Consider the following 15,207-nt stretch of genomic DNA (forward strand, 5'->3'; position numbering starts at 1 on the left):
CTTCACACTACAAAATGTGTGAAATCACAATAAAATTACCTTTTTAAAAAAAGGTACAAAAAAAGCGCCAAGTATACGCGCCCGAAGTTCTTTCAAAAAAGAACTCTACACGCCCGAAGTTCTTTCAAAAAAGAACTCTACGCGTCCAAAGTTTTTTTCAAAAAGGAACTCTACACGCCCGAAGTTCTTTCAAAAAAGAACTCTACGCGCCCGAAGTTCTTTCAAAAAAGAACTCTACAAAACTAATGATATCAACAAATTGCACCAACTACAATGGGTATTTATGCAAACCCGAAAATCTATTTGTTCGGGATTCGGGCTGAATATTTTCCGAACCTTCGAGAAACCGATCTAATTCGCTCGAAAGCGATGGAATCGTCGAATCGTCGAGTTATTTGTCTCGAGGTTCGTATTATGGTTTGGCCGAGTCGCGACAAAACCGTGTGTGCTTTCCGTCTCGCTTATCAGCTGACTTTTAGCAGGGAGTGAGAGGGACGGAAGGCTCCGGCTTCTCACAAACAGCGTCACCTTGCCGAACAAGAGAGAAAAACAAGGACAAATTCCGCTAAATCGGAGCAATCAATGCTCGACAATAGACCAGTCAGTCGCTCACCAATCCATCGTGGAGCAGCACGTATCTAGCAGACGCAATAGTCGTTAGAGCGCTCAGACCATTTGGTTCTCTCTCGCGTTTGCGATCTCCGCTCAAGACCGAAACCTCATCGTACGAGTAATGAGTCCCGCGAGTGAACACAAAAATTCGTAGAACTTGTACAAAATCTCGATCTTTCGCGCGTCGCTGACCGCCGCTCCACGTTCGAGTCGTGGTACGCTGCCTCGCCGGCTCCGATACGGGGCATTCAGAGTGATCTCCCGTTCAGTCCGTCGACACCTCGATCCAGTGTTGCCAGTAGTGGGACTCTAACAGTAGACGGTAGTATTGGTGGGGATGGAGTGGGGATGGTTTCGTGCGCGCCGCGATTTCAGGTAACGTCGGGCAGTAGAAGAAGACAAGCATATCACTGTCTGTCTCACTCGCTCGCGAAGATCGCAACGACGAATTGGCATTATTGGCGATGCGCGGTACAAATCTGAATACAAACGTAATCTGTAATTCATCTCTTCATTGCTATATATATATATATATATATATATATATATATGTATATGTATATGTATATGTATATATAAAAGCTACCTTCTGTTTGTTCATAACTATATAAGAGGAATATATTTGCAGTACGAAAACAATATATTGTGAAAATATACTGAATATATTTTTATGAGAAACAAGTTGGTGTTGCTGCGTGAAACAATAAACGTTATAATAAAAAACGTTAAGCGCACGCGTGCATACACACGCAGACACTCCTTTAATATCTAATATTTATATCCTTATTAAACTATTTTCTGACAATATGACCCATTTATTATTACCTTTATGCATATCATGAGTATTAGTCATTACTACGACATTCATTCTTATTATAAGCTATATTCCTCACAACTGTATGATTATTGTACTATTTCTATGTAATATTTTATTGTATATTAACATATTTATATGAAAATTAACTTATATGTTTTTGTAATATATTTCTCCGTGTTATATTTGCAGATGTACTTATTATTTTCTTATACTTCTCACGTATCCATAAGGAAACAAATTAAATGAATGTCATAGTAATGACTAATACTCATGATATGCATAAAGGTAATAATAAATTGGTCATATTGTCAGAAAATAGTTTAATAAGGATATAAATATTAGATATTAAAGGAGTGTCTGCGTGTGTATGCACGCGTGCGCTTAACGTTTTTTATTATAACGTTTATTGTTTCACGCAGCAACACCAACTTGTTTCTCATAAAAATATATTCAGTATATTTTCACAATATATTGTTTTCGTACTGCAAATATATTCCTCTTATATAGTTATGAACAAACAGAAGGTAGCTTTTATATATACATATACATATACATATACATATATATATATATATATATATATATATATATAGCAATGAAGAGATGAATTACAGATTACGTTTGTATTCAGATTTGTACCGCGCATCGCCAATAATGCCAATTCGTCGTTGCGATCTTCGCGAGCGAGCGAGCAGGCGAGCGAGTGAAACAGATAGTGATATGCTTGTCTTCTTCTACTGCCCGACGTTACCTGAAATCGCGGCGCGCACGAAACCATCCCCACTCCATCCCCACCAATACTACCGTCTACTGTTAGAATCCCACTACTGGCAACACTGCCTCGATCACGAGTCAGGCCGTCTGGCGTCCTATCGCTTTTGCAATTTGTGCGTCGTGCGAGTGCAAGAGCACACTCAGCTTTAACTGTATTTTCTTTCGCGCGAGTGCAAGAGCACACTCAGCGTTAACTGTATTTTTTTTTTGTTATTTTCGGATCCAGTGCGGGGAAGCTATATCTCGGTAGCGTTTCGCCCAACTGCTCGCGTCAAGATATCCGTCGTCCGTCGGCTCCAGATATCCGCCCGTGATAACGGAAACAGTCACCGCTCAGCAAGATTCCCGATACGCGAATACGGTGCAGCTGCAAGCGTCGCGAGAAGATTTCCGAGTGCAAAGCAGTTGTGCTTAAAACCGATCCCCCCTGGGTCACGCATTGTCTTGCGAAACTGTCAAAATAAACAACTGCGCTGTGTTTCGTTACTTTAAGAGTATAATTTAACCGTATCCGTTTCCCTTCCTTCCGCTACTTACAAGGAAGGTTAGCCAACCCGGAAATTCAGAAAATTCTGAAACTTTGTGTGCATATAGAGTAGTTTATCCGTAATATAAAACTATTTTTTTTTTCATGCTGAATTACAGTTCAAGGGGGTGAAATCACCCCTTGAAGAAAAATGTAGGTATTTCCATTTTGCGAAATAACTGCCAAACCGTGAGAGATATACAAAAAAAGTTTATACAAAAGTTGCATCTCTTTTATATGTCTACAAAGCTGTGTACGGATAAGTATCGAAAAACTAATGCTTTTCTATTTACCCCCTCCACCACCCCTTAAAATTGAATTTTTTTACTTCGTAAATTTACGTTAAAGTACTTCTCCCTGACCTCTTTTCATACGTCGTAATCAATTTATGTCTGTTATATTAAAAAAAATAAAATAAAATGAAAACCTTAAAAGAAAAACTCCGATTCTCAATTCCGCGCGTTTTAGCAGTTTAATTATTAAAATGATTTTAAAAAGTAATATTTAAATTTCTCGTACCGTTGATTTTATAATAGCCTCTTGGTTAATGCGGAAAACAGAAATAAAATTTTTGTTAAAATAATATTCACAACTGTTTATTAAAGCAACTGTATATATGATATAAAACTATAAATCACACGGGATAAGTCGATAAGGCGATAAATGGAGTTTTGCACTATCACGATCCATTGGAACGTCTTTCCTCGCATTTTTATTAGATTATTTTGTAAACCGCACGATAAATAAGATGTTGCATGAACAAGATATTGCACTTTGACATTAAATGACGCAGATTCATATTAATGTACCGATAACCTTGTCGAACTTTCCGATTTACACAAAAAATGCGGATTGATTCTACAGATTACATATTACATATTGTGTGATTGATTCTTGACTTATTGTTAATATATATTAGTAAGATATTCTGTAACGATATAATGATTCACAATATTTAAGTCATAATTTATATCAATTTCAATCATTGTTCGCTTATTTCAACAAGGTAGTTTGTACCTATTTTCAACGAATGTATTAATTGATTTTATTAATCCTCATATATATAACATTTGCATTCGTACATTCGTTTTTTGTACATTCTTTATGGTTTACTTATACATTGAAAATGTTATTAATCGAGTACAACAATACAAGTGTTAGTAGTGACAAATACAGTAAAATTTGCTAATTGATACAGTAATGATATTCTTCGTAAAAATGTTTAAAACAGAAATATTAGTACACACTCTATTGTTTAATTATACATTACAATAGTTATATTAGTGCAAAATGATAGATATACTAAAAATTACGGATTGTAATTGGTACAGTAATGATATTCTTCATAAAAGTGTTTAAAACAGAGATAGTCGCCACACCATGCACAGCGTACAAAAGCGGCCATCCCACAAATACTACATTTGGGTATATTCTTTTCATTTTTGAAGTAACAGAAATCTACAGGATTTTGAAATTCGGCAGGATGCGTTTCTACATATCCGCTTTTATACCAACCATATTGAAACAGGTTTTTAAATCTAAGTGAAGAAAACTGATTATGGGTTAGTGATTGCAATTTAATTATTTCATTACGGGAGTGTAGATTAACATCTCTCTTCAAGAATTACATTATCTGAAAATGTTCGCACAAAATTTTTCCAAACCCGGAATCCGAACACATCTAAAGGCTGAATCATTCCCGTTGTCTTTTTTGGAATGGTTAAAAATTGTACCTCATTGTCTTGTGGAATCAACTGCTCTAGTTGTCTTGGGCAGTGTCCCGTCCATGAATCGAGTAGTAACATGCTTTTACGGCCAGTATTCGGTAGATACACTTCGCTGAACCAAGTTTTGAAATGTTCAAACGTGAGTTTTCCTGATTTTGAAGCTTGGATGTAAATGTTAACTGGACGGAAAAGAGTTTCTTCCACCCTCGGGTTAAATGTTCCCGTAGACTCCTTCAAAACTATGTATAGTGGTGAAAGAAGACGTCCACTTGCTGAAATAATAGGCATTATAGTATAACTGTGTGTTGTAGAAGATATTGATTGAATCATTGCTTCAACTGTTTTTACTCCTGATTTCGTCAATGTTCGCCTAGAATATATTTCAAGCTTGAAACCACTCTCGTCTGCATTATAAATTTCTTCAACTCCAAAAACTGGAATGTTTGACTTTACGTTTGAAACAAACGATTTTGCGATATCTTGTAAGTTTCCAATATCTTGAAGCGTAAATTGCGTCCTGAATGTTGTTATCTTGCGGGAAACAAGTCTGTGCACATTCTTGAATTTTCAAATCCACCATTTACTTGCTTTGAATTCAGGTAGGTCCACTTGCTCCTTTGCCTCCAAAGCCCATAATCTTAAATTCATGTCATGAACAATAGATTTTCTATCACATGCTTCTTCAAACTTTTGCAGTACATATTCCGTAATAAATGTAAATTTATCTGCATTTGTTCCACCTTTTTCTACACTTGCTTCCCATCTGTATAGCTGCTGTAAGGATTTAACCTTATGAAAACTATTCTGTACGCTAGTTAATGTCCGACGTGCCTTCTTTCCGCTTTTCCAAAACTTTACGGCGTTTCTCTTATAACTCAAGTCGACCTTCCCATCTTCATCATCGACAATACATTCTTCATATTCAAAACTGTTTTCTTCTTCTTTTTCTGCAGGCGTAATGTATTCTACAATTTGTACTCCATGGGGTTCTGATGGATCAGCAAAATCAAGCACGTAATCATGTTCAAATGATGAACGTACGTCTTGCAAAATTTGTAGAATATCACGAATTTCATTATGCACTTCAATTTCAAAAGGCGTTATAGGTGTCTGTGTTATACTCGCAATTTGAAACGTAGTCGCTAACATGTTTATCATGTTCGCAACATTAACCGGCGTTATTTTCTATCAGGCAAACTTTTCAACAGAATGCTGATTCCTGTTGTAAATGAGACTGGAAAGTAATACTTCCTCGGTCATATTTATATGAATCGAAAACCGCGATTACATAAACTTATTCACCGAAAAAATGTTGGAAAAAGATTATAAGTTGCACCATTTTCCTCATTTGCGATAGTAGTCCAATCTATGCACCAACTTATCTAATTTTTCGTGTGGTTTGCAAAACGGATAGACACATCCATATTACGTAAATCGGAAAGTTCGACAAGGTTATCGGTGCATCAATATGAATCTGCGTCATTTAATGTCAAAGTGCAATATCTTGTTCATGCAACATCTTATTTATCGTGCGGTTTACAAAATAATCTAATAAAAATGCGAGGAAAGACGTTCCAATGGATCGTGATAGTGCAAAACTCCATTTATCGCCTTATCGACTTATCCCGTGTGATTTATAGTTTTATATCATATATACAGTTGCTTTAATAAACAGTTGTGAATATTATTTTAACAAAAATTTTATTTCTGTTTTCCGCATTAACCAAGAGGCTATTATAAAATCAACGGTACGAGAAATTTAAATATTACTTTTTAAAATCATTTTAATAATTAAACTGCTAAAACGCGCGGAATTGAGAATCGGAGTTTTTCTTTTAAGGTTTTCATTTTATTTTATTTTTTTTAATATAACAGACATAAATTGATTACGACGTATGAAAAGAGGTCAGGGAGAAGTACTTTGACGTAAATTTACGAAGTAAAAAAATTCAATTTTAAGGGGTGGTGGAGGGGGTAAATAGAAAAGCATTAGTTTTTCGATACTTATCCGTACACAGCTTTGTAGACATATAAAAGAGATGCAACTTTTGTATAAACTTTTTTTTATATCTTTCCACCGTTTGGCAGTTATTTCGCAAAATAGAAATATCTATATTTTTCTTCAAGGGGTGATTTCACCCCTTTGAATTGTAATTCAGCATGAAAAAAAAATAGTTTTATGTTACGGATAAACTACTCTATATGCACACAAAGTTTCAGAATTTTCTGAATTTCCGGGTTGGCTAACCTTCCTTGTAAGTAGTTCTCTCCTCGCATCACGCTCGCTCTCATCAGAGTGTCCAAGTAATAACCCGATCTGCGCACGCCGGATCGCATCTCGCACACAAAAGTTTAAAAAAGCTATTACTTTTTATTATTACTCTTTGGCCGATATTCATTGTTGATTTTTATTTAAGACCATCTTAGGTACATTCATAAGATATTTGAATTGATACGAATAAATATTTTAATACATATACATATATTAATATGTTAATACAAATGTGTTTTTTGAAAATACTTGGCGCTGCTAAACCAAATAAAAAATTCTTAGTATTTAAATAATCTAAACATTACAATAATTTGCTTAGACTCTAATTTACACAACAACTTGCCGAAATACATAAAATATATGTATAAATGTAGTTAATTACACTTATTCTACACTTAACTCTAATGTCTCACATACACACACGCGCGCGCGCGAGAGAGAGAGAGAGAGACACACACACACACACACGCACACCTAACATACATAACATAATCGCCGAAATACACACACACACACACATTCACAAGAGAGGAAAAAAGAGAATAAGGCAATTAACATATTGATTCGATTTGTTGAGAATTTTTTATTCGATTTAGCAGCGCCAAGTATTATAAAAAAAAACATTTGTATTGACATATTAATATATGTATATGTATTAAAATATTTATTCGTATCAATTCTGTAGCGATTGTATCGTCACGTATCTCACCGCCGAGACGGTCGGTTCAAAATTTTACGAAAATTATATATCGTAATTCTCAGGCTCACAGCGAGAGCAGAGAAGTAGGCTCGATGAGACAAACAACCTATTTTCGTAACTCGTTACAATAGCGATCGCTGTTATTCTCGCGACATATTATTCTCAAGACGATTCGACTGGCAACCGGCAACACGAGCGGACGTGTTAGCTTTATGTTACTTGGACATATAATAAATTCGGGCTGTGCTCATATAAAGACAAAGGACATCGCTTTACTTTCGCACCCGATCCGCTCCGCTTATATCCCGGCACACAATTTACCAAAATTCAAATATCTTATGAATGTACTTAAAATGGTCTTAAATAAAAATCAACAATGAATATCGGCCAAAGAGTAATAATAAAAAGTAATAGATTTTAGGGTTTGCATAAATACCCATTGTAGTTGGTGCAATTTGTTGATATCATTAGTTTTGTAGAGTTCTTTTTTGAAAGAACTTCGGGCGTGTAGAGTTCTTTTTGAAAGAATTATCTCAACACAAAATAAGGTGAACACCTGACAAATACACAATATTTATTTATTAATAAGGTGTAGGGCCACCATTTGCCTTTAGAACAGCTGTAATTCGTCGCGGAATGGATTCGTAGAATATATGAATAGTTTTCAACCGAATGTTGTCCGATTCTTGTACCAACACCTCCGCCAATTGCTTCAACAATGATGGAGGTGGAAATCTGGTCCTCATTCTCTGGTCCAAAACTTCCCATAGCGGTTCAATGATGTTGAGGTCTGGCGATTGTGCTGGCCAGGAAAGATGTTTGATGATATTTCGATGTTCCTCGAACCAAGACTGAACCTTTTTGGCTGTGTGTATGGGCGCATTATCATCTTGGAATATGGCAGTGTTTGGCAGCAATATACTGGTCATAGTAAGAACTTCATCGTTGAGGATGTCGAGATATTAATTCGCAGTAATACGGCCATTTATAGTAATAATCGGGCCAGCGGAATATCACGATCCCTAAAAAACCTTTTTAAAAAAAGAAAACATATATACGCCAAGTACATAAAAACTCCCAACCTGTCAAAACTCAAAACTAAATATGAAATCAATAATTAACTAGCCAAGTATCTAGAAGCAGTTTGAGTATTTTATTTACCCAAACGTTTTCCATGCATACTCTCTTATCGCATAACGACATTGAAGTACTTGGCGTGCCCGAATCACATTAAAACGTCCTGTCCTACCTATAAGAGACACAAAATCATTTGCGAGTCATTATTGAAAATCATAAAGATACAAGATACAATACAAATCAAGATATTGTACAAATTTACAAGAATACATGATCACTGCGATCCGGGTACAAAGGGAACAAAGTAAACGATGATTCATCGGATCATATCACATTCTTCCAATCAATCGCCCAACTTTTATGATCGTGGCACCACTTCTTTCGCAGCTTCGCGTTGGCTTCCGTTATAAGGGGTTTCGAAATTGCAGCCCTGCCATAAATGTTACTTTTGTGGAGCTCCCGCCGTACTGTTCTTCAGGATTGCTCAGGTGACTGTTAAGTTCTGTTGTCAGCTTTGCTGCGGTAGTTTTATGCTGTTTGGCCATAATCGTTTTTAATGTTTGGCGGTCCCTGTCTGTTAACGTTGGTTTGCGCCCACTCTTTCTCTTCGCAGATGTCGTTTTCCCATGTTTTGTGTAGGCTGTCATCACTACGAATATTGTCGCTCGTGAAACGTTAAATAGTTTAGCCGTTTTCGTCACAGACGTTCCTGCTAACCGAGCATCCACGATTTACTCTCTTTCAAAGTCTGACAGATCGCTCATTTCACTGTCCGATTGTTGACACCGTCGCAGAACAAAGCGGGTAGTACATTGCAATATAAACTAGAAAGGTTAGCACGTAAACTGCGCAATATATACGCATCGTATCGTTCATACCTTAGCAGAGTTATCAACATAAACAAATGTGTAATATTTAGCATGGTGTTCACATTATTTTGTCCACCCCCTGTACATATGTCTTGACCTCGTCGGAAGCCAAAAACACATTATCCAATAAAACACCGAAAAATTTAATTTCTTTTGAAAGAATTGATAAATCCAATAAATTATCGGACAGAAAATCAACTTTTCTAATTTCCAGAAAACATCCGTCTCTCGTCAGGCAACAAATAGACGCTTGAAGTTTTTCTTCAGCTAAAGAATTCAATACGATATCTACACCACGATCTTTGGTCTGTTGTAATACCATTTGCTCCAAGCTGGTATCGCGCGAATTTCCGATGACCCTCCGGAATGGATGGAAAAGTATCTCTTATGAATTTTCGTTTTTCTGGAGTGCCCACGGTTGTAAATACTTCACAGCCCTTGTGTAACGACAGATAAATCGCTGCCTGTCCCATAGCACCAGTACCCGAATGAATTAATACCTTATCGCCTTTCTTTATTTTTGCACGGAAGTATAATGCATAATAGCACGTACTGTATGCACACGGAACTGTCGCGGCATCCTCCAGAGCCCATTCCTCTGGAATACTCCAACATAGATTTTTATCGCTTTGTTGCATATTTGAGATGCATCTGAAAATAACAAGCCGTTATTATTTTATTTTCCTTTTTATCAGTATGTAAACTATTTTCATTTATTATAAGTAATCACTTATTATAAGTAGTCTAATAGTAAAAGACAAATTATATCAAAACCAACAAATAAATAGATCTTATAATTTATTTAAAAAATTTTGTTTGTTACAATTTATATTTATTTTATTTATTTGCGTAACGTCGCGATTTTGCAGGAGATACGCCCCTGTTCGCAATCGGCATCGTTCGTTAGCGTTTGGGTAGGTTCGGCGCCGCGCGACGCGAAAAGTACTGCGCGTGCAGACAGATGAAAATGGGCCCAGCAACAAGAGGGACGTTTTCTACGCAATCAAATTTGTATCGTTAGGTTTTGTTTGTAACGTTCGTATTGAGTATTTGTCTGTGCATAATAAACATTCTTGTCAAACATCAAGAAATCTAATTATCTGTCGCAATACGTGAAGACGACGGCGTCAACACCGACGCAACAAGTCGGTACCAATTCGTGGTGGCCCGGCTGCACAAGGTGTGCGGGGCCGTGCACGTGCACGGATCATTAAGCAACGAAACAAATGGTCCTTCGAGCCGGATAGTCTTATCCCCGGACAAAGGACTCGGCACGCAACAAGGACACGATCGGCTCACTGCAAGGGGCACGTGAAGCCGTTAGCTTGCGATATACCATTGCGAGTTAAACTACACAGTTCAGCTATCACAGGGATAGCCAAGTAGCCATTCATCTCGCATTAGAAGGCAGCAGCTTCCAGCCAGGAAATCAGGAGACTTTTGTGGATCAACAAGGGCGGCGTTCTAACAAGCGATAGAAGTGGCGGCCAAGCGGAACTTGGTTTGGCGATGAAAATTAGTTTTTCCCGGCATCATTGGCTCACAGGTTGTGAGTTACGCATTACTCGAGACAAGGTAAACTGTTAGCGTTTGTGCCAATCGTTTCCTCTGGTTTGTAATATCGCGACAGTTGATTTTGAAAGCATGCAGGATAATAGTGTAGAAGACATCGCGCGCTAAATGGCGGCTCAGATTACAACATTAAAGAAAAAACGATCGACGATAAAGGCCGTGTGTACGCGCATACAGACCTACGTAAACGGCGTAGGAGAGTTGACTTTGGACGTACTAGCTAATTTAGAGGAACGCAAGGAACGTCTAGGTCATTATTGGAATGAATATGACAAGATACAGTCAGAAATTGAGGCTGTTGACGATAAGGAGATTGAGCATAGAGCTTCTTTCAAAGAATCTTTTTACGCGTTATCTGCTAATATGCGGCGGTACTTACAACGGACGTCGCCGTTGCGCGCATCGACAGGTTCGCGTCCGACGTCATCTCTAGAGGGATCTCATACAGATAATCATTCGAGCGTACGATTGCCAAAAATAAGTTTACCTACTTTTTTTGAAAGATATGAAGAGTGGTTCCCATTTCATGATACATTTGTTGTGATGATTCACAATAATACGCATTTAAGTGATATTCAGCGTCTACAATATTTGTGTGCTTCTTTATCGGGTAAAGCGGCCGGTATTATTGCCTCTTTAGAAATGTCGGACCATAATTACTCTGTTGTTTGGGACATTTTGAAAAAGCGTTATGACAACAAACAAACTATTATTCAAACGCACATTAAGAGTATTTTCGAATTACCCGCCATGTCGAGAGAAAATTCGAAAGAATTGAGACTGATTTCAGATGGCGAATCCAGGCATGTACTTGCGTTGCAATCTTTGAAAAGGCCAGTAAATTCGTGGGATGATATACTCATTTATGTTATCAGTTCAAAGTTGGATGTGGCAACGGCAAAGGATTGGCAAGCCACACTTAAAGAATCACAGATACCTACGTTTAAGGAATTTGTTGATTTTATTGCGCATTGTAGCCAAATTTTAGAAACGACTTTAAAGACGAATGTAACTTCGAGTAAGCGTTATGATACGCGCTCGCATTCTTTGATGAATGCTAAGCAGCAGTCGGCACATGTAACTATTACTGACAATAAGTGTTGGTATTACAACGGTGAACATACCGTTTATAAATGTAAGGGTTTTTTAGCTTTGTCTGTAGCTCGGCGGGCGGCCGAAGTACGAAAGAAAGAATTATGTCTAAATTGTTTGCGGTCCACGAGTCACATAGCATCAAATTGTCAATCGGGTAATTGTAAAACTTGTCATTTTAGGCATCATACATTGCTTCGTCGCATGCAAGGCAAAGACGATAATAAAGAGAGCGAGGAAGTGCAGACTTCCGCGTTAGGTAAGGAAAAACCTGAAGATTCGAGTCAGGATTAATCATTGGTAGCCACGCACAGTTCGCTCGGTTGCAGTAGAAATACTGTACTGCTTTCTACAGCATTGGTTTACGTGCAGAATCGGAAGGGATCTCAGAAATGTTGTCGTGCTTTATTGGATAGTGGATTCCAGGCTAATTTTATTTTCCGTAAGTTTTTTGAGCAATTAGATATAATGGCACGTTCGGCGAATATTTGCGTAACCGGAATAAATAATTCGTCATCGTTTGCAAACCAAGTCGTTTGTGTTACTGTTCAGTCGCGTATATCTTCTTTTACTATAAATATTGAATACATTATTACGGACAAGATTACCGGTAAAATTCCTTCGGTGTCTTTGAGGCGACAGTCATTTAGATTGCCAAGTAATATTGAATTCGCGGATCCAAAGTTTAATGTATCGGATGATATTGATATATTGATCGGCGCGGATCCGTTTTGGAAATTATTGTGCGTCGGCCAGATCAGGGCATCTCGTGGGCACCCCACATTGCAAAAAACCAGGTTTGGATGGATCATGGCGGGATGTACATTCAATACTGTGGATTCCGATAAAAGGGTGTATGTATTAACGGCCACAATAAGTAACGCAGATTTGTATGAAAGTTTATCGAAATTTTGGCAAATAGAAGAAGTTGATCAACTATCAAACAACTTTACGGCCGAGGAACGAATTTGTGAAACATACTTAAATATATACTTAAAAGAGAAAATGAGCGCAATCTCAATTCCAATATATTAGTGCATATAGATATCCTCTCCTCAAAATAATTTTCAACTTACTTCTTCAACAAACTTATTCCTTTTTTTTATTCTCTCGATCGAATCGTTGTTTGGCAAAACGCAACCAATCGGCACATTCAGTTTCAAATTCTATTTCTTTTACAGTTGGATGAGTGTCTAAAATTATTTCTGTAACAGAATATTATAAATATATTTCTTTAGGATGATTTTATACATGAATACATATATATACTTATTATTATATATTAAATATGTTTATTCTTTTTTTCACTAAAGTTTTTACCTTTCATTATTATTATTAAATTTAAATTATTTACACGAAAATTATTTTTCTTTCCTTTCCATAAGCATTTTATTGCTACTTCATTTGTAAATAATCGTTCTAATATTCGTTTTATATTATCACGAGCTCCTTGGCCCCCAATTTTTGAAATAAAATTTTTCTATAACAAATATATTATATTATATATAAATAATGTATATAGTTAATTATATAAATAGTAATTCATAAGTATATTATATCTTTTAATTTAAAACAATTGAAAGATTTACTCACTATTCACTGTTTAATTTAATTTAATATATAACATATAACTTTAAATTTTACTTACAAACTGAGATTGCATTTTTTCTTCTGACAAATTGTCATTAAACTCCTTTATTTCATCAATTGTTTTTAATGGTAGTACATCTCTTACTTTTTCTGTTGGACTAGATATTTGGTAAAAGGAGTTATACGATCCACGCGCTGTTTCAAATCATGTAATGAGAGTTTTGTATCAGTAGTTATTTTTAATAACTAGTCCACTTTATCTGAAAATAAAAATATATAGATATTACAATGTAAAATACATATACATAGATTTGCTTTTACTAATTTTATTTTATGTACAATCTAAATTGTTAATAATTATTTCAATATCTGAAGTATTTTTTGATGTTGAACTTTGTCGAATTACTTTTAAATTGTTGTTTCCTATTGAAACATTATTATTATTATTTGGGGGAGCACTGCTGTTATTGCTTGATTCGTCTGATGTCGTTTCATTATTGTCAGATTCTTCCGGAAAAGTAGGCAATTTATTCTCTATAATATATAGTAAAATAATATATATATATATTATTTTACTATATATATTATTTACTATATATTACTATATATATGTAATAAATATATATTTAAATGTAAATTTAAATGTGATATACTAAAGTAATTACGTAATAAATACCTGATGATTTATTTTTATTTTGTGGTTGAACATTCTCTGAACTAGAATCTTTGTCACTGCTATGACTTAATTTTTTTGAAAATCGTTTACGTCGTCCTCTTCCTAGCTCTTCTTCATTTGCACTTGTATATTGAGAATCCTCTACTATTTTCCGAGCTTTCTCAAGTGTGTCTATGTTAAAATAATATGCACGCAATTAATTTTTTTATTTATCTGTTAATAATTTTATAATAAATAAAAATTTTCATACTACAAAATTTTCCTAAGTTTACACTCAGTTTTTGCCAGGTTGATGTAACCGGTTCAATACGTTTTGATATTAAAGTTGATAAATTTTTAGTATTGGAAGGTAGCTACCAACAGCTTGGACCGTCCTCATCAGAATCGATAAGCCAATTACTTGGTACTTCTGATGTAGTGTCATCGTGAAATGTAACAACAGCAAACATTTTTACTATTAAAATCTAAAAACCAATAAATAAATGAAGAGATAGATAAAATTAGATAGATTTAGAGTCATATATGTTACAATTAATTCATTCATTGAAAAATGTTAATATGAACTGTTTACAGCTTTACGCTTCAAATATTTTAGAAGTTCCTTTTTACATACACATTAATAAAATTTAATAAAATTCCAAATAATTTGTATAAATATTAATGTCAAAACTTCTTTCTAATTGTAGTTAATAATTATTAAACAATAAAAGAAATAATTTTACTTAATCAATTAGTAATTGAATATTTTGTACTATTTGAGGTTAGGAACAACACATTTTAGATTTACTGAACTTATTGTAATTAAACAACATGTATAATGCCATATACATGCCAATTGATACGACACGTAATATAATATAATTAAATATAATTGATTTTTAATATAGTTTTGTTACGTACCTG

General features: G+C 35.4%; 1 protein-coding gene, 1 long non-coding RNA gene and 1 pseudogene across 2 annotated transcripts; all 3 read right to left on the bottom strand.

Annotated features, from left to right (window-relative positions):
- Nucleotides 1-9,424: 9,424 nt before the first annotated feature.
- Nucleotides 9,425-10,768, bottom strand: LOC113561592 (annotated as a pseudogene).
- Nucleotides 10,769-13,075: 2,307 nt separating this feature from the next.
- On the bottom strand, nt 13,076-13,885 carry LOC113561593. The gene is made up of 3 exons (XM_026968100.1): nt 13,687-13,885; nt 13,359-13,518; nt 13,076-13,243 (listed from the first exon to the last, which is right to left on the bottom strand). Exons 1-3 carry the CDS (start codon nt 13,699-13,701, stop codon nt 13,128-13,130), a joined length of 291 nt encoding a protein of 96 aa, XP_026823901.1. The 5' UTR covers nt 13,702-13,885; the 3' UTR covers nt 13,076-13,127.
- Nucleotides 13,886-14,321: 436 nt separating this feature from the next.
- LOC105279942 lies at nt 14,322-14,949 on the bottom strand. Its single transcript, XR_894028.2, has 2 exons — nt 14,555-14,949; nt 14,322-14,475 (listed from the first exon to the last, which is right to left on the bottom strand). It is a non-coding gene; the product is annotated as an uncharacterized LOC105279942 (long non-coding RNA).
- Between the last annotated feature and the right edge of the window lie 258 nt (nt 14,950-15,207).

Source organism: Ooceraea biroi, chromosome 3 (genome assembly GCF_003672135.1).
Source record: "Ooceraea biroi isolate clonal line C1 chromosome 3, Obir_v5.4, whole genome shotgun sequence".
NCBI classification, from domain to species: Eukaryota; Metazoa; Arthropoda; class Insecta; order Hymenoptera; family Formicidae; genus Ooceraea; species Ooceraea biroi.